Source organism: Centruroides sculpturatus, unplaced genomic scaffold, assembly GCF_000671375.1.
Source record: "Centruroides sculpturatus isolate CEXI.00-Female unplaced genomic scaffold, Cexi_2.0 scaffold101, whole genome shotgun sequence".
In the NCBI taxonomy this organism is placed as follows: domain Eukaryota; kingdom Metazoa; phylum Arthropoda; class Arachnida; order Scorpiones; family Buthidae; genus Centruroides; species Centruroides sculpturatus.
Window position 1 is genome coordinate 955755 of NW_019384361.1, and position 27980 is coordinate 983734.

Consider the following 27980-nt stretch of genomic DNA (forward strand, 5'->3'; position numbering starts at 1 on the left):
TTAGGAAGAAAAGAGATGAAATCAAACGAGAATAATTCCGTTTTTTGTTTCGAATGATATTTGTTTTCTATCAAAGGTACTGTACTTATCGATAATTGACGTTTAAAACCTTTCCGGGTCGACTTATTCATTCGTCGTATTTCGTCACGCGACATTTTCGTTTTAAATTTATTTCTTCCGACGGGCACCGACCTACCTTTATTATGTGCTCTTGTCCGTTCTAGGAGGTTCGGATCCGAGTACGTCCACCCACGAAAATTTTCGGGCTTCCCGGAAAGGCATCTTTATCCCATTGTCTATGGGTCCGTCTTACCAGGAAAGAATTTTACCACAAGTTTCTTTTTTTATTTTTTATTTTTTTATTTTTTTTGAGGTATAAACTAATTTATTAAATAAGAAACGATGGAGATTATTATTTACTATGAAGTATTTAGAATTAATATTTTGTCAATAATTAATTTTTATAGGTATTTTGTTACCGTCAGTAATTTTATACAGTATTATTAAACTGTTATATTTGAATAGAAAACATCAAATCGGAATGAGTGATAGAAAAATATTTTTGTTTATATTCGATGCTTTATTTTATTAAAACGATTGTAACGCATTTAAAATATTTGCTTTATTTCGAAATTCGACTTTAACAGTTATTTTGAATCGGTTATTTCTACGCGGAGACGACGAAATTCACCTAGTCCGAAATTGCTTTACGTTTCGCATGAAAAATTTCTGCAATTCGTAATTCGTGGAACCCCGTCGAAATAGAAGCAACTGGCATTTTGGATTATCATTACACATGGACAGTGGTAACCCTCTCCTGTAAAATATCCCTATGGTGTAAGAATTGTAACGTTCTCGTCCGATAGAGAAATGTCGTCGCGCCTCGATTTCTATCAGAAAATAAAATTATCTGGATCAAAAGAGCGACTTTCTTATCTTTTACCCCAAACTACGAATAACGAACAACTGCATTAATTAATTCGAGTTGAAGAAACGAATTTGCAGATATGAAGAAAGTTAATCTATGGAATAATATTTTAATAGGTCAACATTTTTTTCTCATTTGAAATATTTTATATTATAAACGAGTTAATTACGAAAACGTCGCTAATAATAAACACTTGAGACTTTCCAGTTTTATTTTCTACAAGTTTCTCCAACGATTTTCTTCATTATAAACTGTACGGATAAAGCCAAATTGGATACAGTTTCGGAACGAGTTTAAATTCGGCGGAAATTTAAGTAACGCGTCGGGATTTTTTGGTCGAACGACAACCGTCAAAGAATTTCGATGGAGACGAGCGCGTTTAATCACCGAGCGAGTAGAGAAACCACGATTTGCGTGGCGCAAATAACCCGCTTGGGTCTTTTAATTATCTAATTTATAATCGGACCCAGTCCTAAACCTTAATTGTCTGTCGGTATTATGCCTATGTTGACGCCGGAGGTCGTTCCCGCAACTTTATTTTAGCAGGAGGAAGAAAAAATAAATTAGCAATTTTAATCGGTTCGACAGCATTTTAAATAGTTAAATTATTAAACGATCCGCCGGATTATTATTTTAAACGGATGCGTAAAAAGTCGAATATTTAATAACGGATAATCGATTGATTTCTTTACCTAATTTAAGTTATTCGTGCGTTTTAAACACTTAATTTTCAATTTTAATGTATTATTAATGTCGATTAGGCTACTTTTTCCGTTCGATTTTATTTAATGCTTTTATGTTTTAATCGTAATTTTAAAAATTGTTTATAGATTCGTAATTCGATAATATAAGTTATGTTAAGATAATTATAAAAATCGAATTTAGCTTATTTATTGTACACAATGCCGGGCTGCAAGTTTTTAAATCATATTTTAATTTAAATTATCGTAAGGATCAATTCTATACCAGATTTCTTTCTCTGTATAGTAAGGTTAAAATTTTGAATTGAAAACATGATTTCTGGTTAGACCCTAAGTTCTTATATAGCCTACTATAGTTAATATACTTCTTCTCTATCTAATTTAATTCTCGAGATTAATGAAGAACAAACGAACAGTATGTATTTATAGGTCTGCAATTTTAAAATTGCATCCAAATAAACGTAGATACGATAAAACTCTACAGAACCTGCTTAAACGAAAGAAATTCTTCAAACCGGAGCGATTTTCTATGTTAAAAAAAAAGAACCATTCGAAACGGAAACCTGCCAAACCGGAAAAAATATTATGTACCGTGCAATTCCGGTTTATGCGGGTTTTACCGTACTACGAAGATATAAGCCAGTTATAAATAGCGAGTAAAATAAATTCGAGAATCGTTTTAAGCCGCTTTCCAGATTTTTGTTTTCTTTAATTTATGTTCCCAACCCGTGTAAAACTATTGAATACAAGTATTAAATATTCGAGATTTCTTTCGACTTGAAGATTAATTTGACGTCGAGCTTAATTATTCTTCGAAGCATTCAAAATTCTTCATTTTCGAATTTAAAGAGTACAAAATTTATGAAAGTCGTTAAATTTTATGTTTAAATAAAAGTTTTTGGAAAGTGTATCGTCTTTGGAATTTATAAAAGAAATATTAGAAATATGTTATTTACCAGAAGATTAACTTTTTTAAAAACTATTTGTTAAAATAAAACAGTTTGAATTGAAAATATTCTAAATTTGTTTAAAAAATAAAAAAAAATTTCATTTCACATGTTTTTTTATTAATCTGTTAATATTAATAACATGTAAGTTATTGAATTGTTTCCATCCATTTTCCTTCTGTGATTGAAAGTCGATTTATTTTCTGGTAAAATCTAATACTTTTTCATTTCATAGAATAACTTTAGAAAATAATAAATTTAATAATAAGCTATCTAATTTATATAGAAGGAAAATAGAGAAATATGGAATATTTTAGACTTTGTATTTATTATACTTTCCTACGTCGACTGTCGTGGTAGTAACACTTGCACGCCTGGTAACTCTGATGCAGAGGTTTGTGGCCAGAATGTTCTGTATTCTTTATTGAAAAGGAATTTGTTTTGCGTGTTACGGAAACTTTACACATGGGTATTTAACTTCGCAATAAATTCAGGATAATGTCAGGGGAAAAATCGTATGAAATGTGTCTTGTAGCTGTAAGTTGAGGGCTTGTTCTATACTAAACTAGTGGCAATTGCAGTTAATCCAGTATGGCGTGCAGTTTTGGAACGTGATTGACAAAAAATACGGAATACTAACAAGTAAGGGGGCTACAGATATCGAATATCCCGTAATTAGTCACAAAGAAAAAAATTACTTTTTTCCCACGGTTTATGAAAATAAATTTTGTGACTTATGGAGATGCTCGGAATAATAGATAAATAAGCAATCGGAGTGATGTGTTGTTACTTTTACTGAACGTGTCAAAATGCAGTGGAACGGAGAGACGATAAAGACTACTATTTTTGCTGTATAAAGTGAAAAAACAAGGCATCTTAACCTGCGAACAGACAAATTGCCAAGTACTTTACACCCGAAATTAGGCTGAAAAAACATTACCATCTGAAATTGAAGGGAAGCTAGTGCGATATATTTCCTAATGGATGAGAAAATCTTTGTCCTCACAGTAATGTTTGCATATTTTATAAACTGTATTAGAAATAATGCGAAATAGCTATTCGAAGAAGAGGGACTTAGAGGCTATGAATGGTTTAGGCTGTTTACTCTGTAAAATTATTCATGAAATAGCCGCGAGTAACTTCCTTTGCGAAGGACTGTTGGCTTCTCAAAAAAGAATATTGCTGCATTCTTTAATATATTGACTGAAAATGTCTTATAATCCATCTCCTTAATGTCTTTGGTATGAGGGGTGATGCAACACGGAATGTTCTAAGTGTGTGATTTCCGTACTCAGTAGTTCTTCTAAGGGAAAGTGAATTATGATTCCTTATAGTATTTCACATTTTATTTTTTCCAGTTTTATTTTCTTGTAATTTCCACATCAATGATCTGATTTATTTCGAGTCAAGTGTTTGATATTGAAACTAAACTTTCTATGGTTTATTGTCTTGGCACCCACTGCCAACTAATACACTCTTGTATTTCATATTTATCTATTTTCCTATATTATATAAACTGTTTGTAAATCGATTTCCGAATCAAATTCTTTCTACGGTTTAGTTTCCTATATTGGAAAGGACAGACCAGGAGGTCCCCGGCAACGTATCCCTCTCTCGGTGCCATCTTACTCTCGTGCCTTAAGTGAAGAATAAGGTACGAAGGTAAATAACGGAATTAAAAGAAGCTTAAACGGCCGCACCTACGACAATCGCTTATCGAAGTTAGTACACCCTCAATCCGTTAAGGCCGGTTCACACTATGAGATTTTTGTGCAACTTTTGTCATTAGACTCGAAACGACAGAGAAATCTCCCAACACGCGACAAAGTCGAACCAGTTGAACTTTGTCGTTTGTGGTTCTAATATTGATCCAATAAACATCCTCATCTCGTAAATCACGTAATGAAGTTACATGATTTAGGATGTAGATGTTTATTGATCAATTTCCGAACGACCAAGTTCAACTGTTTCGCTTATTGGGAAATTTGTGTCATCTCGAGTCAAACGACAAAAATTGCACGAAAATAGCATAGTGTAAACCGGGCTTTAGTTGCTTCCGAGCTCGTTACTGTCCCTCAGATACGGTTGTTTACCAGTTGAAATACAATAGCGAAAGTCGTAACAAAACTATTATAGTACAGTGAAAATTGCAGGAATTCTTATCTTGAAACTGATGAAGAGGAGCGTTAAACCGAAAATTCTTTATAAATACGTTCCTACAGTACAACCGAAAGATTTTATTGTGGGTTCTTAAGGGGATTGGATCGGGAAAAATCTAAAAGTTCGTTCGTTATAACGAGGTTCGTTGTAACGAGATTTCACTTTAATATATCCTATATATCACGAAATTGAAATTGTGAAATCTCAGAGGACTTTTCTGAGATGCCAAGCGTGAGTCTAGGGTTTGACTCGAAATCTGATTGTTTGTTTTTATTTTTGTTATATGAATTTAATTAAAAGGAAAAAATCTACTTTAAACAAGAAAAAACAAATCGATATTTTTAAATGTTTTGCTGTATGTTTTTCTTATTATAATTTATTCAGCACTTCGTAATAAACGTGACAACGTTAAGCTAATATAACCAAACACTTAATACGTTTTTGGTTTTAATGTTTGTTGCTGTTACTTTTTGTTCGGGCATATCTGCTAGTAATTATAAAATTGCGAAATAGTTCATAACTACAACGCAAACATTTCATTACATTAACCGAATTAAATTTTACTTAATGTGTGTAAACCTATAATAATATTAAAATTACGAATAAATCTACTTTATGATTTAAATATTCTTTATTCCGATGAGTCCCGTAGGCTCTTCGGAGTAGCCTAAGGAATAGTTAAGTGATAAAATAACTAAATACAGTCCTTAACACAAAATAAGGATATAGACAATTAAATAAATAACCGTTTCGCATAAACGACGGCAACACGCAAAAGCGAAAATAATTTCGTCACGTTCGAAACGGTGGAAAATTTGTACACGGACATTTGCAGAACCATAAATAAGACGTCGAGTGGAGTTAATAAAATAAACCGAAAGCATTAACACGAAACCGCAGTTGAACACGTCTCGTGGAACGTAATAATAGAGTCAACGTAACGCACAAATCCACCCGGAGGCACTATTCCCGAAATTCGGCACGCTATTCCACTTACTGACAATAATGCGTTCAACGAGATTAAAAAGATTCGTACTCTTGTTACCACTGACGAGCGCAGTTTTTGTTGCCGACGTGGTTTGATCCAAGGGACTTTTAGCAAATGGAAGTCTCAAGAAATCGGATAGAAATCCGGATGTATTAACAATACGCAGTTCGCGCATAACGCTCATCGACTGTAATCGTTTTTTATTACAAGTAAACCGAAATTGTACTTCGCCCACGTTTCTTTTTTGGTAAAAGAGTCGTCTTCACTAATAAATTGCACGTGGTATCTTTCGCTTTGCACAAGTTACTACAAATTGGCAAAGGAAATGGATGTATTTGTAATTCGGATTTACAGCTACAAACTTTCATTTAGCTATGCACAGCGTATGAAGTTGTTTTTCGTATTTTTGGTCCGATAGAGCGAATGCGACTATCGGTAAAAGAAACTGTAAAGAAATACTGTAATTAGTTTCGAACATCGCCCCTGAATGAAAAATTATGCTGCGTTAGACATAAAAATCAAATTACTAAACGAAAATGTTTCTATCTATCTATCTCTCAAAAAGTTACAGTTAACGATAGAAATTGCCCTCTCGAGAAATTCCAACAAACGTCACTTCTTCGTAATTCATTTTTGACAGAAACATTTATAATGATAAGCTTTAGAATTTAGAAGGGCACGGCTTTAATTTTGTTTTCTTAATTCTTATACTCTAATAAAAATTAATTTCAAAAATTTCTCTTTCTTATAATTGGGCTGCAATTTTAAAAAGTTGTAGACCTATAAATCCTCACTGTTGTCCGTCCGTTTGTCATTCATTAATCTCAAGAACGGAGTTAGGTATATGAAAGAAGAGATCAGATATGGAAACCGCAAAAGTAGGAGGCCCCGACTAACTATATAAGAACGTCACTGGAAGTTATGCTATTTCAATTCAAAATTTTTCCCCTGAAAGGAATTAATAGATGACTGGCATGACTATTGTTAAAGGAAAGTATGATGTACAGGGGCAAACCACTACTAATTTGAGATGGATAGCATATATTTTAAATTAAATACATTTAAAATATGATTAAAAATTGCAGCCCGGCATTGTGACCATGTCGTAACATATAAATGCTCGTTACTTTTGTAAATTTATCAAATTTGAATTCGTTCTGATAAAAATTTTTTGTATTAAGGCAAGAAACGAAGTCTTTAAAATTATGAGCACTCTACATTTTAGCTTTAAGCTGTAATTTAAATTTTTCGAATAAATCTACTAATATTTAATAAAATGCCACCAATTTTAAAGATAAAATTGTAGTAAAAAAAGAATTTTTATAGTTATATCAATTAAAACGATTGAAATAAATTAACTCAGTTACTATTTTATGCACTGTACTTAATATATAAATTAAATACATACATTGCATTTATTTATTAAAATATGTGGAGTGTTGGTGATATTCTACATTTATTGGTATTATTGTTATGACCATTACCAGACTACTGTATTTGTTATTTGGGCTACTTAAAATTTTTAATGCTTTTTTTAAACAACTATTTGCTACTTTTATGTTTTGGGCATTAAAAAAGGACCGTGCTAATACGAACGGTAAAACACCATGTTGACAAAACTATTATCAATGCATTTGAAGAATTTTGAACTTATTGGAAAGCATTTTTTAAAGTATATCAGTGAACAGTCGATGATCTACGCAATTTAGACGTAGCTAGGAAGAAATTTTGTTTCATAATTTGTATAGCTTAGAACGACGTGTAAGTTGACAAAATACGCTAAAATCTTTAATTCTGCATGGCTGACAGATCTTCAACTTTCAAATTAGATAAAAGAAGTAAAGCGTGATGAAACAAAAATTCTTTGTGATTTATGCAAAGTTGAATTAAGAGCTGGTAAAAGTGATCTGAAGAAATATTCTTCTTTTAAACATCGGAAAAATAGCACTAAAGTTGTTTCACGGCAATCTTTGAAGAAAAATATTGACTCAATTAGAATTAAAGTTAGCTATACTTGTTGCGTGCCACTTTAGTATTTTTTAGTGTAGATCATTTAAGCGAATTGCTTAAGACAGAAATGTCTTCCTCTTCTAATACAAATAATTTAAGATTGTGCGAAAAGCTCTTATTAAAAATTGTTATTGCTCCAACCTTCTTAAAAGAACAGTTCAGGAGATTAAATAGTATTTCCTTCGTTTTGATCGTTAGAGTCAACAGCTATCGCTTGTGCGAAACATTTACATATTTGAATCAAGTATTATAATGAAAAAAAATAAAATGGTATTACAGTTTTTGGGGTTATTGTACATTGCAAAACCACGATAGAAGTACTGTACTATATGAAACTGTTAAAACATTTTTAAGTGACTTGGGAGTTGATTTTAAAAACTGCTTTTTCTACGGTATCTGATGGAGCCTCTAATCTTTGTGGAGTTAATCATTCTTTGTAAACGTTCGTGAAAGCAGATAACCCAACTTTTTCACACATAAAATGTATTTGTATTTTCGCCATTTAGTGTGTTCAGAAGAATTTCCGTCCGATATTGATTACATTTGAGGGAAACTAAAGTGGTTCCATAGATCGACTTTTTCATGCGAGTCTTTAATTTATATATTTCCGTGTATGATGGTAATGAACCATTGAAAAGGATTCTCCTTTCGAACACATGGTAGTTTGCAGGAAGTAACTGTGGGAAGAGAATTCTGAAGTAGTGACTTGCTTTGAATTTGCATTTTCTGATGGTTTCTTCAAGTTATAATAAATATTAAAAAAGCGAGTTATTCGCAATATATTCTGATGCTACTAATGAGCTGGATCTAACATTCCTGAGACATATTGAGTTCGAAAGATCAAATTTACTTTTTCCAGAAAGAAACATTGTATTATCTATATATCATATCGCTAGCAGATCATTGTATTATCCGAGACTAATTATTCAGTTTTACGCTGTCAATGCTCAGAAGGATATTCATTGTCACTAGGTCAGCTTTGAAGTAAACCTGGAAAATTAATCGTTTTATTTAACGTGTGAACAAATTTATTTTGGATATGAATTTGCTACCCTTTTGAAAATAAGATAAAATTAAAGGATATTTCTCAAGCTGTCTCAGTACAAAACAGGCATATAAAGTTTTTAAGATGATCATGAAAATAACTTTTAACATTTACAGGAGCACGAACCAAAAGTTAGAAATATTTTAAAAATTAATAAATCCATTTAAAAAATTGCCAGGACGAATTTAGATTTACAAAATATATATTTCTTGGTAGATTATACATACTGGATGAGTCTGGCTACCAAGAAATATATTTTTAGAAATATCTCCCTAGCATTTGCTTAAACCATAGTCGCCCATCTTTTTCAGCTCTTCTATTACACTTCGATAGTCAGGTCTCATTTTGCAATGATAGAAAACCAGTGATGCTTAGTATTAACTCTTAAATTGAAAAATACTTTTCTGAAAAGCCCGCAAATGGCTCTATATTTTGGAGCAAAGCATTGACAATAAAAAAATGCAGCGGGCGAATTGATGCTGTCAGAATTGTGATAGTTCTCATTAACTGCCAGTGATAAGCAGTTAATGAGAACTATCACAATTCGGTACAGCTTACGGATAAGTATTACCACAATTAAAAGGCCATTTTCGAAAGTATCATCATCAAAAACGAAACTATTAAACCGGATGAGGCTGCATCTCCTTTCAACTCTTAGACCAAAATGACATTAGAGGAATAAAATATTTGCTGCTTCAATTTTATTTCTTCTGAAGCCACGATGAACTATACTTCAAGCATGTATAAAATGAATACAATGAAGTGGATTAAGAAATATTCGGGGAGATGTTCTCCCCGAATTTTAATTTCAAAGACAAAATACATCTTGTAAATAAATATCTATATTGAGCTTTTTTCTGATAAAATGGCTACTTTTTCTGCAAATTATCTGGAATTCTGCATATTCACATACGTAAAATTCAATATTTCGTAATAAAACAATTAGGTGAATGTAGATATCGATTAGTTTATAGTACAGTATATCGTCTCATCCACGGAGACATTTATTCTCCTTGTTAATGTCAGACTATCGTATAATTTCCACATAGTTATTTCTTCTTAATGTTTTTACTATAAAAGAAATGAGTGAATTAAAATAAAATTTTAAAACCCTTAACCTAGAGTTACGATGGAATTTTTATTATAGTTTAATGTCAAATTTGATTGATTATATTGTATAATCTATGAATCGTGACATCGAAATTATATTGTATAATCTATGGACGTGATCTATGGATCCTGTTTTCCCGTTTAATTTATTTAACTTTCGGCTTTTATAATGGTATCGATATTGATTCTGGACTTCTTTTCTCGCAAACTAGGATGTTATTAACATAAAATGGATCTTAAGCATATATTTAGTTAGTGGATTTAAAAGAATTTTATTGAATACCAAAATGCACAAATTAATTATATAAAAGATTACCATTTTATTAATATCCGCGGAAAATTTTTTGCATAGTATATTAGGCTCGTATTTTTGGAATTATATTAGAATGAAGTACTCGATAGAATATTAAAAGTATTATTTGATACAAAGTTTAAATCTATTTACTTGATCAGAAAACGTTATACAATTTAGATTAAAAAATTCAGGCCTTTGCAGTTTTATTTTTCATTTACGTGACGCGTTAACTAGTAATTCAGGTATAGGATTGAGTCGAGTTTCATAGTTAAATTCGTGCGATTTTAACGATAATAATTTCATTAATTCTAATTGTGATTGTATATTTCATGTTGTAAAAAAATAATACGTGATAATTTTATATATCGGATAGAATAAAATTATATTAATAATAATAGTTTATTTCAATAATATCAAAATTTATTTTGCCAAATTTATTTCCTATCATTTTCATTTTCGTATGAATTATTTTAATTTGAAAATAAATAGTTCAAAAAGGAAAATTATTTTTCCAAAGTACCAAATCTATGAAATATATTGGTATATTACCAGTTTCTACATAAAATAAATTAATGTAGGGTATATGTTGTTGCAAGTATTTCGTAAACGAGAATTTACCATTTGTATCGTGTTATTAATAAAGTATCAAAATTCTAGAAAGTTAGGTTACTTAATATGAAGGAAACAGCTTATAAATAATGCAAAAAATCTGCGTAATTTTTAAAATCCTAACTTTCAAGAATCTAAACACAACTTATGAAGATACCGGTTATGCAGATTCTCCGAAGGACCCATTATTGATTTATTTCATTTATCAAATATTTATAATTATATATGTAGAGTTAATGTTCGCTGAGATAATTTATTATGTCTTTTAAAATATTAATATAAATATTCCAATAATACATATTTTAATAATTTCTGAGCTCAAGTTAGATTTATAATTCTTTCTTTCTCTCTACACTTCTATTCAAGTTCTTACTATATCTGTAAGTTTGTCTTCAACTCGAAGTTCTACAGAACGAAAAATGTTCGTAAGTAGTGCCTTTATAAGAAATAAATCGATCGACTATTTAAATTTGATATATTAGCATTATCTCATATAAACACCTCCCATAATTAAGTCAGTTTTGAAAGATATTCATCAGAAAACACGAAAATAACATCAATCTTTTTAAAATTCTACACCGATTAATGCTGTTAATGTATAATACTCGTATTAATTATAAATTAATATGCAACGTAGAACAAATTAGAAGACCGTTGTTGTTATCTAAATAATCTAATTATGATGTTAACACATACGTTTTCAGTTTATGAAAAATTGTATTAGATTGAAATAATGGTTTTAATAGTTATTTAATTTCTTCATTTTCGAAGTTGGCTGTGTCTCGAACATAAGATTTTCTTTAAAAATGTATGAAATTAAAGAAAAAGGAGTGTAAACAATTGCGCAATGAAAATCAAGTGTACACTCGAAGAGATATTTGAATTTTTCTCTTATTTTGATAGTAAGTCAGAATAATTCCCGTAAGTATAACTATGCTTTAGAAACTATAAAATTAACAATAGAGTCGTTTAGAAATAAATATACACATAAATAATTTAACATATACATGTACAGTACAATACAGTACATATTATACAGTATAGTATATTATAATAAATTGTATAATATTCTGTAGAGTAAATAAACACGAATACGAAAGGATCCTTAGAAAATGTATATTAAGTAGCATAATAATAACATAAAATAATTAATAAAAGAAAAAAAATATGTGTTATTCCGTAAAAGTTTATTTAATACTGAAATATTGTTGTTGCATCGAACGAAATGTTTTTATATTTAGTATTGTACGTTACGTAACTTGTTTGGCAACACATAAGTAGAAAATATATTAACAAATTACCACCTAATTTACGGATAATTTAAATAATTGTTAAATTTATAAAATGGAACGCCGCAGCATGTGTAATTGTGTATAAACCTGTCGAATTATTATTTATATATACAAAATCTTGTTAAATTCGAACGTTATAGGCGTACTAAAAGAAATCCGCAGGATACAGACCACTGGAAAAAATATAAGAGAGATTACTTAATAAAATAAAAATGAATATATAAAGTATTTTTCAGCATCCGAGAGACTAACAGTAACGCTTTCGCTTAACTACGTTAATGAAATTTCTTGTCTAATATATTTTTCATTTGGAATTACATTCGTGTCCAGATCTCGAGATAGAAGTCGTTCGAAGAAATTTTAATTTTCGTAAAAAGTCTGGCGTACGCTTCCGACGAGAATACCCATGTATTAGATAAGACTGACGAGTAAAACATAAAAGAATTATTATTAGATAATAATTCAGATCGGTATCGTAGAAAATTGCTCTATTGTCTATTGGCAGATCAGATTTTTTTTCAAATTTTATCGACGACGATCTCATTTTATCGAAAATAAGATGTCTCGAAATTAATAAATTTCTTCTTTATAAAATTATACCTTAATACTTCGGATGTCGACGATATACGAAAAATAAATTATACATAATTACGAGAGAGGAATTTTACTTTCTCGGCTCTGTTATATAACTTATAACAGAGGGAAAGTATGGCGATCGGTCAAAAAATGATCCCCCCAAGATTTTTTTATTTTTGGACTCGGGACATTGAAACGTCGGAAAAAAATTTCGAGGGTTTTTCGGTATGTATGGATGTTAGTGTGTGTGTGTGTGTGTGTGTGTGTATGATACGATTTTGTTAACCCTCTTTGAAGCTTAATAACTCTTGTGATTTTTGTCGAAAATTTCTGAAATTTTGAGGGTAGGTTTGTTTATTAGGAGAATTGATGCTATTAAATTTTGACGGTTAAAAGTCTAGGGGTGGGGAAATAAAGGGAATCGTGTCATACCTCGACTAGGGTCTGACTTGATGATGATTTTACTCGTTCTTAGCATTTACAATTTTTATAAAGCCCATCCCTACTCTAAAAATTAAGATTTTGCCATTTTATGATAACAAAAAGTATAAAAGTTATTTTAAAATAAAATATCACCACAGATGGTGTCATACGCAATTTTAAATGTTGCCCGGAAAGTTAAGCAACTTGTTTCTGGATTTTTATTAGGCCTATATCCTTTTTTGAATAACAAATTCTTTAGAAATTTTGATTTTACATTACGGAGAAAGTGTGTTTTCTTATAGTATATTTTATTTCTTCACATTTTAAATATATTACTAAAATAATTTAGTTTTAATATTCTGATAACTAAAACCAAAACATACTTTTTATAATAATATCAATAAAATTTACGAAGGTTTTTTAAACAATTTATTTCTTTACACAACCACATCCAAATTTAAGGAATAATTTATTTGAAAATAAAACGTGTTATTAAATTTTCCATTGGATCAAATGTAATAATCCTCAATACATTTTTTGGTTTAGTATGTTGCGTGATATTTGTTTGATAATGTCCAAATGTTTACGCCTTCGAGTTTTTGACATTGTTCCATTTAATTCTGTAGCGATTTTTGTCGCCGGAAACGTGTTATACGATAAATGAACTATAACTGAGTAAAACTATAGAATTTTTGATCATTAAAAAAATTCTTAATTCTTACCTTTCTTTAATTTTATGCTTTTATTTATTTCCACAGGCATCATCTTCCAGATAGCCCTCCCGATTCTGGATCGGAACCGCCTTTCTCTCCTCCTCATGAAGGTAATTTCTATCTCTTTTTCACCCTTTAAAAATACCCTAATGTCGAAGTTTTTGTAAAGCAAGAATTACTCACAGTTCGGTCATTGACAATATTAAAATTCTAAAATTACGAAGCGAAGAGGGGATTTAAGCAGTCATTAAAAATTACGAATTAATACTTGAAATAAAAGTATTTTGGGACTGGTGTAACCAAATTATTCGTTAGATTTTCCTTAAAGTCGGCAAAGCTATCGGTGACAGGAAAGTCCTCGTGGTTGACGGGTGAACGACTGTCTTTTCGTTGCCATCCAATTTAATAACGAGAACTAAACCAGTCTCAGCGTTAGATTTTACGTGTTATTTGTATTGGCGTAATTACTGCAAAGTTTTTTTTTAGACAGACTGAAATGAATTAACTTGGTTTATTTGATAATGAAAATTTTTCTTACCATCTTACTCCGCTATTCGTTTTACTAATACGAAAACAATGTAGGTAACCTATTTGCATAGTAAATGTCTCGTTATGCTAATCTATGGTAACCTATTTTTAACTGCAAAAACATTAAATAGGAAAGTTTTTATGGATAATCTTTATAGGTTTATGTAGCTAATAAACTTAATAATCCAGGCCGTTATATGTTTGCCTGTGTATTGCGCGACGTAGAATACACGTGTAATGTTTATGTAGATACATAAGCTATGTTTTTTTTTTACAGTTTATTTATTAAGGTTAGAATAAATGCGATGGATAATCAAGTGTTTGTTACAATCAAAATTAATGAATAAAAATTTCGAAATATTCTCTCGACTTTCTTATTAATGTCTACGTATTATTTTATATCGTTTCTTTCTAATCCCAAGTGTTTTCCTCCCGATATGTAAATTTTATAAGCGCGTCAATGAATATTACTAATTGATTTTCAAAATAGATGTACGGAAATATATATAAAAGATGTTTTCTTTTGCGTTTTGTTAAGTCTACGTTTAAAGACTTTTTAATTATGATTAATTAAAGAATAAATTTAAAATATTTCCTAACCGGTCAATTCATTAACACACATAGATTATTTAACATCTTATTATAGAATCCCGACAAATATTTAATATTTTACGTTATATAAATGTTATTAGAATTCGGGTTCACGAACGTTTTATATTTTACTACAAATATTATTATTTTCAGTAAAGATTTTAATATTTAGCAATGTTTGACTAATTTCCGAAATTTTTAGAATTGAAAATAAATTTCGAAATATATTTGAACAGATCCTAAATTAGTACACGGAAGATCGGGCCAATTAGAGAAGATGCAATCTCAAACCGAAAATCTCAAGCACCATTACATAACGTACGGCAACACGCAGCCCTTGAAACACTTACCCGATCCGGGGCTAACGGTGACTCCTCCTCATCAGCATTCAGTAAGTCTTATTTACTAAATTAGCATAGTTTAGCGAGGGTTGACTTTTATTTTCGTTTTTAACAGCCTCACTCGGGCAGTCACCCGCTGATGACTCATAATCAAGCAACCGCGGGAGGACAAGGACTAACCCAGCTTTCTCCCATGTCGGTAGTTCCAAACGTTCCACAACCAAGTTTGCCTTCTTTGGTGACCACCGCCGCTCATTTAGGAAATCTTTTCGCCGGGTGAGAGCCTGGAGGATAAAGTATTACTTAATATGTATTTATTCGCCTATTTAATGCTTGTTTTCTTATTTTAGAGCGGACGATTACATCTGCGAGAGTTTAGATAATCCGCAAAATAATCCGTCCAAGAAACGAAAATTGTCGGATTCTTCCAAGAATGTTGTGGTCGGCAATCTCCTCAACGGAATCGTTCACGTCAAACAAGAACCGGGAAGCGATCCGCTCAAATCGGGTGCAATTTTTACGGATTGTGAGTCCAATAATCTAATAAAGTATTAATGTAGAATCCATTGGTAATTACCGATGTAATCCAAAGAATATAAATGCATTACATTTTGAAAATGGACATGATTAAACTCATAACTTTAAAACTATAAACTTAAAATCCAGCATTAATAATGATTTTCGTCGTCAAACTTTTTCAAATTTTGTTAAATAATTTTGAGAAATGTAAGAAAAGTTTTGTAAGCAATCGTCAAATATCTATTGTCAATCGATACCGAACACAAAAGTTATTTCAGTGGAAAACAATTCCCTTCAATAGGATTTTGCTTATAGGAGTTTGTTTTCTGATAGAAAAGCCATCGAATGACACCATTAGGAATATTTATATAATCAAAGAAACTTGGAATTAATCGTAAACCTTTATTAATATATGACAACTTTACAATAAATAAATCAAAGACAAGTCTGTCCAAGAGGGATCACCATTTATTTTGCATTTCAGACTATACATACACATTAAGGGCGACAAGCCTTCCTTTTTAGGCTTCATGCCGCCAAAAGGTAAAAAAAGTCCTTTAAAAAACGCAAACATCCAATTAAAAGTAAAAAGAATCGGTGACACACAGACGTCTTACTACTCATCCATCTGGCCAATGGGCTTTTTTGCTTTATATCTACTAGAAAAGGCGCTGGAAGATGTAGATTTTGAAGCTGCCCCCTGGCGATAGTACATTTAAAAATTTTTTTTTTTTGAATTTTTGTCGAATGTAGATATAAAGCAGAACCACCCATTGGCCAGATGGATGAGCAGTAAGACGTCTGTGTCACCGATTCTTTTTACTTTTAATTGGATGTTTGCGTTTCTTAAAGGACTTTTTTTTATTTTTTGGCGGCATGAATCCTAAAAAGGAAGGCCTGTCGCCTTTAATGTGTATGTGTAGTCTGAAATGCAAAATAAATGGTGATCCCTCTTGGACAGACTTGTCTTTGATTTATTTAATAATAATCCAGCCATCGGACGGTAAAATTCAACAAAAAAATAAAAAATAAAAAACTTTACAATAATTAAAACTCAATTTTCTAAAGTCCATTTTAAAGTTTCTTTCCATAATTCTAGAGAAAAATTCTTGTAACGACGAATGAACTTATCGGATCTTTCAACTCCAATCTCTGTTTAATTCCGAGTCCCGACCTAATATGAAGGATGGAACGAAGCAAAATTAACATTTATTTTCTTTCTCGACTATCGATACTCCCGATTTGTGGGCGTTAATCGTAGACGGAGTCTAGACATAGAGTAACTTAACTTACCGGTCTAATAACAGGTCGGTTTGGTCGGTTGCAAATGTACCAACATTTGCACTTTCTCTTTATAAAAATAAAATGGCGTCAGACCGACGTAAAGATAAGAAAAAACAAACAAACCGAGCCAACAGTTTAATACAAAATTTATCTATTTAGATGAAAAAATAAAAGTAATTTGCTTTAATAGAGTTTCTCAAGTCATTTACTGTATATTAATTCAATGGACAAAAACGATTCTGTAAATAAGATTCTCTAAACTATTAATTATCGAAAAGCCTCCACAAAATAATAAATTATTTGCAAAAGTACGAGTCGTATTTAGATACAATTTAAAAATGTAGGATTGTTTGAAAACAATTGTAAAAACAAATACGAGTATTTTAATATTCGATTATTTTTCGTTCGATACAAGTAGGTGGTTTGTCTCCAGAACCAGCGACTACTTCGTCTGTCCTTCCTACTTCCGACGAAGATTACAGCTTCGATTTCGCAGGATCGGAAACATCGCAAATGTTTTTAGATTCTACGTATCAATGTATACGATTTCAACCCTTTCAACAAAATTCGTGGCACATTCTCTTAGATCGAAACTTAAAAGAACTGTAAGTATAACGATTTTTAAACATTACGCTGTAAACGTTTAATTAAACCCAAAAATGTATCGTTTTTGTTAGACCTCCGCCAAACTATCGGGTCGATGCCGACAAAGGATTTAATTTTAGTAACGCCGACGATGCCTTCGTATGCCAAAAGAAAAATCATTTTCAAGTGACCGTCCACGTTCAGCCTGTTGGAGAACCTCAATTTGTAAAAACACCCGAAGGGGTCAAACAGATAGACAGCTTTTATCTTCATTTCCACGGAGTCAAAGTAAGATTTTTATCCATTCCACTAAATACGACAATTTTAAAAACTTCAACCGGATGTGTTTGTTAAAGGTCGAATCTCCCAGTCAAACGATTAAAGTGGAGCAATCTCAATCGGACAGAAGTAAAAAACCTTTTTATCCAGTTCTGTAAGTGAAAATATTTAATACGTTTCGTAGATTAATTTTTAATATTAACGCTCGATAATTATTATCGTAAATATCCTAAAATGGCCAACGAGGGATTAATCTATATAAGTTTATTAATTGAAAGAGATTTTCAGTTTGTCCGACTTATTTCGAGTAAACGGATAGGGCTAAAAATATCGTTTATGTATCATATTTAAGTTATTATCCTGTAGATGATGCCGCTGAAGATGGATTTGAGAAAGGTTCAATGGTTCGGGCATGGCGAAGAGGCAAAGGTATCGGTACAGTACAATGTTAAGCCTATGGGACAAACATGTCCGGGTACCCCCTGTTAAGTTTAGTCCGAGTAATTTTTTTTTGTGTTTTACAGTTTCATTATTGTAAATAATGAGGTAAATTTACATACATTTTAGTTACTAAGACCGTTGTTTTTATCGGCCTCTCCCAACTCAATCTCACCAATTCTCCAACCCCTCAAGAACTCTAGCAACTAGTAGCCTACATTTATAATCGGAAATAGACGATACTTTAATTTTCTTATAACTTTGTTTAATAATTTCTCTTATCCTACATATTATATAAGGGGTGTTCTACTGAAAATCAGCCCCACAGAGACGATGAAATAGTGGGGTAAATTTTATAGTGGATTTTTAAAAAGGAAATATTTTGTACGATACCAATCCCAAAACTATGTAGGCTGTTTTTTTTTCAAGCTCCGATGGTCCATGAAAAAAAGACAAGTCTTAATAACAAAATGAATTTATTACCAAAAGTTAGGTACAGTACAAACATGGTTACTTTTCGACATAATCACTGTGAAGATTGAGGCATTTGTCATATCTGTGGACGAGCTTTTCCACTCCCTTTTCATAGAATGTTGCCGCCAATAACTTGAGATGGACTCTAACGTTTTTTGAAGATTGTCATTAGTCTCGAACCTCTGCCCTCCTAGCCACTTTTCCTGTTCAGGAAAGAGATGGAAGTCGCTCGGTGCTGAATCGGGGCTATACGCTGGGTGTTTAAAGGTGGTAAAGACTTCCACCTTTCAGACTTCTACCCATCTTAAAACTTTTTAATGTGTGAAGACTTCCACCTCTTTCCTGAACTGAAAACGGGGCTAGCAAGGCAGAGGTTTGAGACTAATGATGATCTTCAAAACAACTTTGTTAAGACCATCTCAATTCACTGGTGGCAACATTCTATGACAAGGGGATGGAAAAGCTCGTCCACAGATATGACAAATGCCTCAATCTTCACTATGATTATGTCGAAAAGTAACCATGTTTGTACCTAACTTTTGATAGTAAATTCATTTTGTTATTTACACTTGTCTTTTTTCATGGACTATCGGAGCTTGAAAAAATAACCGCCCTCGTATAAGCAGACCATTCTCGGAAGTATTCAAACTCGATAGCGGTATTATACGTAAAGTCATTCCGAATGCGATTACGCGTACGCGAAGGTACTGTACTGTACAGTACATAGATACACGAGATTCACCACTTTCGGCATCTTTCCGTAAGTTTCTATACGTTTAAATAGTAATAAAATAAAGTTCGTAACGAGTGTCCTTTGCCTAAATTCATTCGTATCGTTTCCCTCAATTTAACTATATTATTCTTATAGTTATATAAAGAAGCATAATATATTATTACACGAAATTAAACTGGGTAATTAAAATTGACTAATGTTTTAAAAACTTGACGTTAATGATTGAATAATAATATATTTCAGAGTGGAACTGGCTTCCGAACAAGTCACTAAGACGACTGTAGGAAGGCTGCATTTCAGTGAAACGACATCGAACAACATGAGAAAGAAAGGTAAACCAAATCCAGATCAGAGGTACTTTTATTTGGTTGTCAGCCTCTGCGCTCACGTCGACGATCAAAGCTATCAAATAATTGCGCACGCTTCCGAAAGGATTATTGTTCGAGTAAGCATTTCGATGTTTGTCGATAACAATTAGCCTAATTAAAATTAAATAACTATTACGTAAAATGCGTAAATAAGTTAAAGAAATAAATTATATAATAGACTTAAAAATTTCTTTAAAGAATAATTTCTAATAAAATTATAATTTTAGTTATATATAATATATTCCTCTAAGCTTCTTTCTTTCACTGAAAATATTGTTTTTACTTACCAGACTTTGTCTTTCTGTCAGGCATCTAATCCTGGTCAATTTGAAAATGATTTGGAATTGTGTTGGCAGAAAGGTCATCTGGCAGATTCCATATATCACGCTGTAAGTGTTATTTAATAGAAAGTATTTATTGAAAACGAATAATTCATTTTAATCGTTTCTACTTTACTGTATTTTAGGGTCGAGTCGGGATCAATACGGATAGACCCGAAGAATCGTTAGTCGTTCACGGAAATATAAAATTAACGGGTCATATTGTACAGCCGTCCGATACACGGGTGAAAAAAACTATCGAAGAAGTGAGTTTGGACAAAAGTTTAAAAGAACTTTGGAAAATTTCGACAAATGTTAAAACTTTTCGTATTTTTGTAGCTGGATACGCGGCTTCAACTTCGGAACGTAGCCAACATGAGAATAGTTAAATACAGCTACTTACCCGAATTTGGGAAACAAGTGGGACTAACGGAAGAAGATCTGTCCGGAACGGGTGTTTTGGCTCAAGAAATTCAACAGATTTTACCGGAAGCTGTTCGCGAAATTGGAAAAGTAGTATTGTCCGACGGACGGGAAGTAGAACATTTCCTCGTAGTAAATAAAGTACGTTAAGACGATAACAAATACTAAGAAATTCTTGCACCAGTTAATCTCGTACGTTTCTGTTACTACCTAGGAACGCATTTTTATGGAAAACGTCGGCGCCGTGAAAGAATTGTGTAAAGTTACCGATAAACTAGAAACAAGAATAGACGAATTAGAGAGAATGAATAAAAAATTAGCCAGGCTGAAAAGAATAGACAGCATCAAATCCACTTCTAGCGGAAGTACCGTTACTAGGTACAGTCGAAATTAATGTCGATATCTTTATAAAATTACATTCAAATCTTGTCTTATCAAATGATTTAATAAAACTTTTTCGTTTCAGTCGTTGTAGTACAGTAACAAATTCAAGAAAGAAATATTATAGGCACCAGTGCCACAAGCAAAAGCATCAAAGTCTCTTTTGTACAAATCACATAGTTCAAGCAACGATTCTCGTTCTTTTACTTCTCATGTCTTTCTGGTAAGAAACAAAAATATACAGCAGTCGAGAAATTTTCACCCGTAATTAACGCCAAAAAAGAATTTAAAAATTATTAAGATAATTGTCAATTATAAAAAATATTTTGCCATTTCAGTCTGGCTGCCGTTGCCACACTTTACGTTTTAGAATGGCATAAAAGACAAGAATTCCAACCTTCTGCTATTCTTACGTCTGTAAACACAGGGTAAGTTCCTCTTTTCACAATACTACGAAATAATTTTTAAACATAATTTCTAAATGGCCTATTCGTATAATTTAGAAATCAAAATAGTTATAATAATTATACAACTTCCACCGGAAACTCGCACTCCAGTCCTCCGCAGAGGACCTCTCCGAGTAACGCCACTTCGTTAAATGGCCACGCAACGGGTAAGACGATTAAAAATTCTGGTATACAAAATAGGAGATTACATACGTATTTAACTTATCGGAATAATTGCAAATACAGAAACGAATAAGCCACGGAACATCTTGGCAGACGGCTTCACGCAACAACCGACGATAGCGGTTTCTAGAGGTTCCACTCGTAAACCCCTGCCAAAGACGATCGGTATTCCGCCTCGATGTATCGATTCTTCGTCGTGCGCGGTTACGTGTTGCAGTAATACACACGCCGAATCTCGAGAGGAAATCAAAAGTTATCCCGTCGACACGAGAGGTAAGACGATTACGATAAGTTATTTCCGTATTACGATAGGTTATTCATAATCTTACACCCAGCAATTACAGACAACGGCCGGACGACGTCACAAAGGGGAACGAATAATACAAACACAGATTTAAAAACACGCAAAACGAATGACACGACGGACGAAAAAGAAAGCGACGACTATTCTTCGACCTTTTTGGAAATCGTCGACGATAACAACGCCGCCAGCGAGAGTCAAACGGCGGAGTCTGTGAGAAGAGTGGGGGAAACGGAACTAGTCCACACCGCGAGGAGGAGAGAGGTGGAAGCGAAATCCGAGAAAGGTACATTCAAGTCTTCTGTCGTTATTTTATTAGTAAGAGACGTAATCGAAATGTACATTTTAGATTTATCGGAGACGGTGGAATCACTTCGTCTTTTGCAACTAAACGTAACTTTAGATGACAATTTCTGTCAGCAGTCTACGAAAGGAAATAAACTCAGTCGCTATTCGTGTCGGATTTTTCTCTCGAAATACATGAATTTGGAAAACGTCACCTTACAGTTTCGGTAGGTTATTTTATTTAAAGTTCGGAATCCAAATATGCATCAAGAATTTTCGTCTTTTCTAACATATTGTTATTAAAATTTATAATTTCTATACCTTATGAATTTAAGTTGGCGACAAAGAATATGTTCCAAAATTTAGAATTTAATTTATATAAACGCTTTAATACATCAATAAAATTAATATTTAGGTCAGAAACCTTTTAGGCATTTTCCTTTTTCTGGTTATTTTTAGTTTGCGGCAAACGACGACCGTAGCCAAATGTTTAACCGGCGAAGCTCACGTCGATTGCGCCACACCTACCCAAATTCCTTTGGCCAATAGAATTTCTCAAACGGAGGTAAGTTCTTAGGAAATTTCACCGGAGTTAACACTGATTACCACAGAGATTTAAACGTAAAGTTGTTCGATACGTACAGAATATATAAACTATCTGTTGGTATATAGAATTTCGCAATATTTTACAAAGGATATGCATTTCGGCCTTAATAAGGACTGAACAGAGGGGTATAAGGCCTGAAATGCATATCCTTTGTAAAATATAGAAAATAAAAATCCACCTTTTCAATCAAGAGAAGTGTTCCTATGTGATAAGTTCTCAATAGCAATTTTATGCTAAGTTCCAAGGAATATACAACCAATTGAGGGAACAGCAAACAATCAAGTATTAATCTTTACTTACAAATTAACATACGTAAAACTGTTATGATATATTTTTCGATCTTATGAAACTCCGCATTTACCATGGATATAGTTTCGGATCTGGGAATTATTTTCATTAGTAAGAAGACAGACAATTTTATTCACAAGGTTTGGCCGTTGGCGGTGGTAGGTCCATTCTTTGCAGAAACTGTCCAATTATCATTGTTAAGCCCGTAATTTCTTCGATGTTTTATGTCGATGGAGGTCGGCTGATTTTGGTTTCCGCCGCTTCTTCTCTACTTTTAAAAGTCAAAGTTTGGCTCATATGTTAAATAAATGAAACACGTGTTTTTTAAACAAATACCACATTCCCACTCCGATTCTTTAATGCTCTCGAAATTACAATTTCCGGAACTAAATGAGTTTTTGATAAAGATAATATTTTGACGATCTTATTTTATCGAATTCTTAATAGTTTCGTCCATCCGAAATTTTTCTTCTTTCGTGTTTCGGCAGGGACTACGCCAAACAAATCGTGTTAGTATAATTCTCAATTCGTTTAGTGGTAAGTAGAGATTGCGATACCGGCATTATACTGGCACTAATACCGGTTTATTGGCATTCTGTTAATTTAGAAAAAAACTGAATAATATTTAAATTCTTTAAAACTTAAAGGGTAAGAATTTAATAATTATACAAACGTTATATTCGGTGTCAAAATACCCTGTAATAATTATGGAGAACACCAAAACAATCTCTTTTTGTAATAAGCCCATGTTCTCAAATAAAACGTCAATAGAGTAAATTATTTGAATTTTCAGCAGGTATTCAAAATGGCGACCATGTACTGTACTTCAAAACAGAGATTGCATCGTCGGTTCATGGATTCACTGACCTTACGGAATATTCCGGGAATAGCTTGTACACGCGCGTAAGCGACCATGATTCTTGCCAAAAGATATTCTTGACGGCTACTTGGATACCTCTCTTGATACGAGTATGGAACTTTCTCGTCCATTATCGTTTTCTTCACTGTAAACAAGATGCATCTCTGCCACTTCTTCAAAAGAAAAATTATTGTTCGTTTTGAAGAAGAATTTCGAATACGTAAATGAGTAACAAACGAAATTTGAAGGTATTGAGGTTGCCATTCGATAGTATAAACCACTATTTTGTATTTGAAAATTTTCAATCTTTATCAGGATAAAGGAATTTATCCTGATAAAAGTATTAATGTTATTTTTTTTATTATCACAACATAACAAGAAAAGCAAGGGAAAAAATGCTCGGATTTTCATTGACCGCCAATGTGTGGTAGTCCTAAATTAAAACTTTAATTTGCTCTATTGCCAAAACAGTTCATTTTCGGACATGAATTTATCAATGAATTGTTTTTGGTGTCCTCTATAACTCCCGGAAGTTTGTATGTTTCTGTAACACCCTAATATGATTAATTTTATTTCAAAATATACTGTAATTTTTTTCATTCTTAGTTCTTTGCTGCCTACATACTGTACTGTACCAGAATTCGCGAACTTTCCCGCGTGGCTATTGGCCAGTCCGTGCGCTTTTCTTGCCAAAGCAATAATTAACAAATTATAAGAAACGCATTCTTCAAACGATAACGTGATATTTAAAATTTAACTTTTATTGTCTAACTGGCAAACTTTAGCCTATAAAATATCTGTGAAAGTTTAAATCATATACCGTATCCGGCGGGTGACGCGAAACGTATTCGAGGTGTGCTCTGATGGGAAAACTAACCCTCGAATGGTCAGAGGTGAAATTTGGCTTTTGGCTTATATTTGGTTACTGCGGATGACGTAAAACTGAGACTTTCCTTTCCGGGAAATGTCACGTATCGAATTAATTCGGCTTACGGAGGAACTCGGTAACGATGGTGTAGAGGTCTCGACCGTCTGACGAGGGTTTAAATTCTATGCGAGACAATCGAGACCTCCAAAATGGTGAATGTTTCGTTTTTCCAGCTTATCGTTCCATTCTAAAACCTTATTACGAAATGCCTCGTATTTAGCCCGCGTTTTTTTTTTTTTATTTTTGCAATAAAAAGCCAAAAGCAATTATGGAGGACGGTGAGCATTTGTACCGTATAACGGAGTAATGGTAAAGGACATCTTTGGCCAAACGCCATTCGGTTAGATCCGTCGGATATCCGATACGGGCTTGCCGGTGTTGCTACAGTAGCCTATTTGCATTTGTCTGCTTGTCGGACCCTTAGCGAGACTTTTTAGAGCTAAGCTTTCCAAAGTACTCTGCAGTCCCCAGAGAAACTACGGAGAGGTGAAGAAAGCTAATTGGAACCGCAATTTTTTACTGTACTTGCGATTTTTCACCGATATTGTTTCAGTTTACTTTCGTGCCTGGAATATTTGGAGGATTTTGCAACTTACAATGAAATTAAATAAAAGTAACTTCATTTTTTCAGATAGTTTTGCGTGAAAATTTTTACTGTTCAAAGGACCTCGTAGGATCTACATTTCGCGTTTGCCTTCCGCCCCTTAAGCACTCCTACCAGTTTGATAATATGGTGTCGACCATATTCATGGAGTGAGGCCATAATTTTATGCTAACTATAGTTTGTTTCTAACTTTTGTGTGAAATTAAACTTCTCGTTCATATTTAATTTTAATTACACAAACGTATCTATGTAACAGAAAAGGATGAAGTAAATAAGTTGTCAATTATTTTACTTAACCTAACGAATTTTCTTATATGTGCCAATCTCGGCCGGGCTGAAAATATACGCAGTAGCAGAGACAAGTCTATTTACTTAGTGAAGTGAACAAACCGTTTGACGAATATTTAACAAGATCACGCGTTACCAAAAATAGGTTCTCAAACTTTTAAACCTTCAAGACCCCAAACCGAATAACGCGCATCTCCCTGCAAAGATCTGTATTGATATCTCACTATTCTACCGTATTATGATCGTATTTATTTGTTTTGTATTCGGCAACACGACAAACAGGCGATCTGCCGAGGTGTATGCCTCCCGGGGGACTTTCTAAAGGAAACTAATTTCTACTTAGGTGTTACAAATGCGAAGAAAACCAGGAACACTGCAAGTGCCAGTCCGTTGACCATTACCAGTGTTTGGTGGTTTTATCCATTCGGCTACCGGTTGGTTTTCGAGGGATAGTTTTCCCATCGTAGCACAGCTCGGATGTGTCATGCGATTTATGCCAGACCCAGTATAGAATATGGTAAAGTACACATATAAAGTATACTGTATTTACTGTTGTAAAAAATCGAATTTGAAGAAAATCGATAAACAAATGTACCGAATTCGGTTTGGCATTTTTCATAAGGGAAAAAGGGACTTATACCAAATTTAAAATTACAGGAGAATAGACTAGCAGTAAGCATACTTATTTTCGAGTGACAAATTATTTTTCTTTCAAAAGCGAGGATATCTTTTTTGTTCCTTAACGTTGGCTCTCTGTGTATTTTCTAAAGATCTGCGCTATTACATAGAAAAAATGAAATATAAACGTAATCCTAATTTAGGTCCGTAGAAGAGAAAAATTACGCTATATTATGTTAAAATGTCTTCTAAATCAATGTAAAATTCTATAAATGTAAACATAATTTATTATAAAGACCTTTTATTTATATTGAACTTTAAAACATTTTCCATAATTCATATTAATATAATAAAACTGGTAAGAATTATCGTAAGGAAAAGAAACTTCAAAACTAAGTGTAGAGCTATTATAAAAATTCAAAACATTTTTGTTAATAAGATTATAATCCACTTATTTTTAATTAACAGGAACAAAATCCTACTTGGAGCTTACCGATAGGTCTTTATTTCAAAAGTTCTTACGTATTTAGGGTTCTCTCCTACGACGTCAATAACCAAATGGTAAGATTACAATTTAAGTCACATGATTATAAAACGTAAAGATATTTTTCATTTCTTGTCAAATTAATATCGCAAATAATTCGTACGAATAACAAACGTGTAGACATTTTATATTATATATAGAATAGGACAATCAATTAATCATTTAAAACATTAAACTAAGTAAATATATTATAAAAATAAATATATAATTAATAATTCTATTTATCATTTTACTTATATCTTCTAGCCGTGCTCCTTGCCCGTGGAAGATATGGGTCATACCTTTATCGAATATCACTTGATCTTTCATCGAGTGTGCGATAAGTGATTTTCATTCGGGAAATGCCGATAATCGACTCGCACACACACACAAAGAAAAGCGACTGTCTGCTTGCCAACCAAAGAAATAATAAAAAAGATGGTACAAAATTCTTGTGACGTGTAAAATTCAAGGATGTGGGTGAAATTTCCATCGAATATTAAACTCGCATTATTTCGAGTGGACCTTTTACGCAGTCGAGCCGTAGAATTGGAGAAGACGTGCCGACGAGAGTGACGCTTCTCATCTAGAAGAAAGTTCCATTTGATGACGATTCCTGTATTTACTCACTTTTTAAAAACTTCTCTTTTAAATGAAAATTGGACGAATCATTTATCTTTTCTAATCTTGTCCAATATGAACAATCGAACCAAAGTCACATTCCTTAGGACATAAAAGTACTTAAAGACTCTTGAGAGAAAGAGAGGAAGATATTTCTCTGGTTTTGTGTTCGTACGATTTGTACTTCATTCTAGATGTAAAGAGAACACTAATATATATATATATATACATACAAATGCATATTATATACATACACGTAGATAGTCTACATACTTAGTTATATATATATATATAAATATATATGTATACAAAACACGCACGAAGAAATATAAAATTTGAGTATATTGGTTTCTTCTATGTTCCTCAAA

General features: G+C 32.5%; 1 protein-coding gene across 5 annotated transcripts; it reads left to right on the forward strand.

Moving 5' to 3' along the window:
- Positions 1 to 27846, forward strand: LOC111641242 (myelin regulatory factor-like). Of its 5 annotated transcripts, none has more exons than XM_023387392.1 (22): positions 1 to 76; positions 13843 to 13907; positions 15153 to 15307; positions 15373 to 15533; positions 15608 to 15783; positions 17479 to 17665; positions 17738 to 17933; positions 18002 to 18078; positions 19813 to 20014; positions 20228 to 20326; positions 20404 to 20523; positions 20597 to 20821; positions 20895 to 21058; positions 21147 to 21284; positions 21400 to 21489; positions 21565 to 21674; positions 21754 to 21963; positions 22026 to 22277; positions 22341 to 22503; positions 22736 to 22841; positions 26937 to 27029; positions 27259 to 27846. In XM_023387392.1, exons 1-22 carry the CDS (start codon positions 54 to 56, stop codon positions 27337 to 27339), a joined length of 3093 nt encoding a protein of 1030 aa, XP_023243160.1. In that variant the 5' UTR covers positions 1 to 53; the 3' UTR covers positions 27340 to 27846. The 5 variants fall into 5 exon arrangements, with proteins under 5 accessions (XP_023243160.1, XP_023243152.1, XP_023243166.1 ...); XM_023387384.1 differs by having other exon boundaries at positions 2 to 76; positions 17476 to 17665; XM_023387398.1 differs by having other exon boundaries at positions 2 to 76; positions 17476 to 17665; positions 22035 to 22277.
- The last annotated feature ends 134 nt before the right edge of the window (positions 27847 to 27980 follow it).

Coding starts and splice junctions, on each gene's coding strand:
- LOC111641242 (XM_023387384.1), top strand. CDS start 54: ATGATATTTGTTTTCTATCAAAG. Junction 17,666..17,737: donor GATCGAAACTTAAAAGAACT/GTAAGTATAACG, acceptor CGTTTTTGTTAG/ACCTCCGCCAAACTATCGGG. Junction 22,278..22,340: donor GGAAGCGAAATCCGAGAAAG/GTACATTCAAGT, acceptor TGTACATTTTAG/ATTTATCGGAGACGGTGGAA.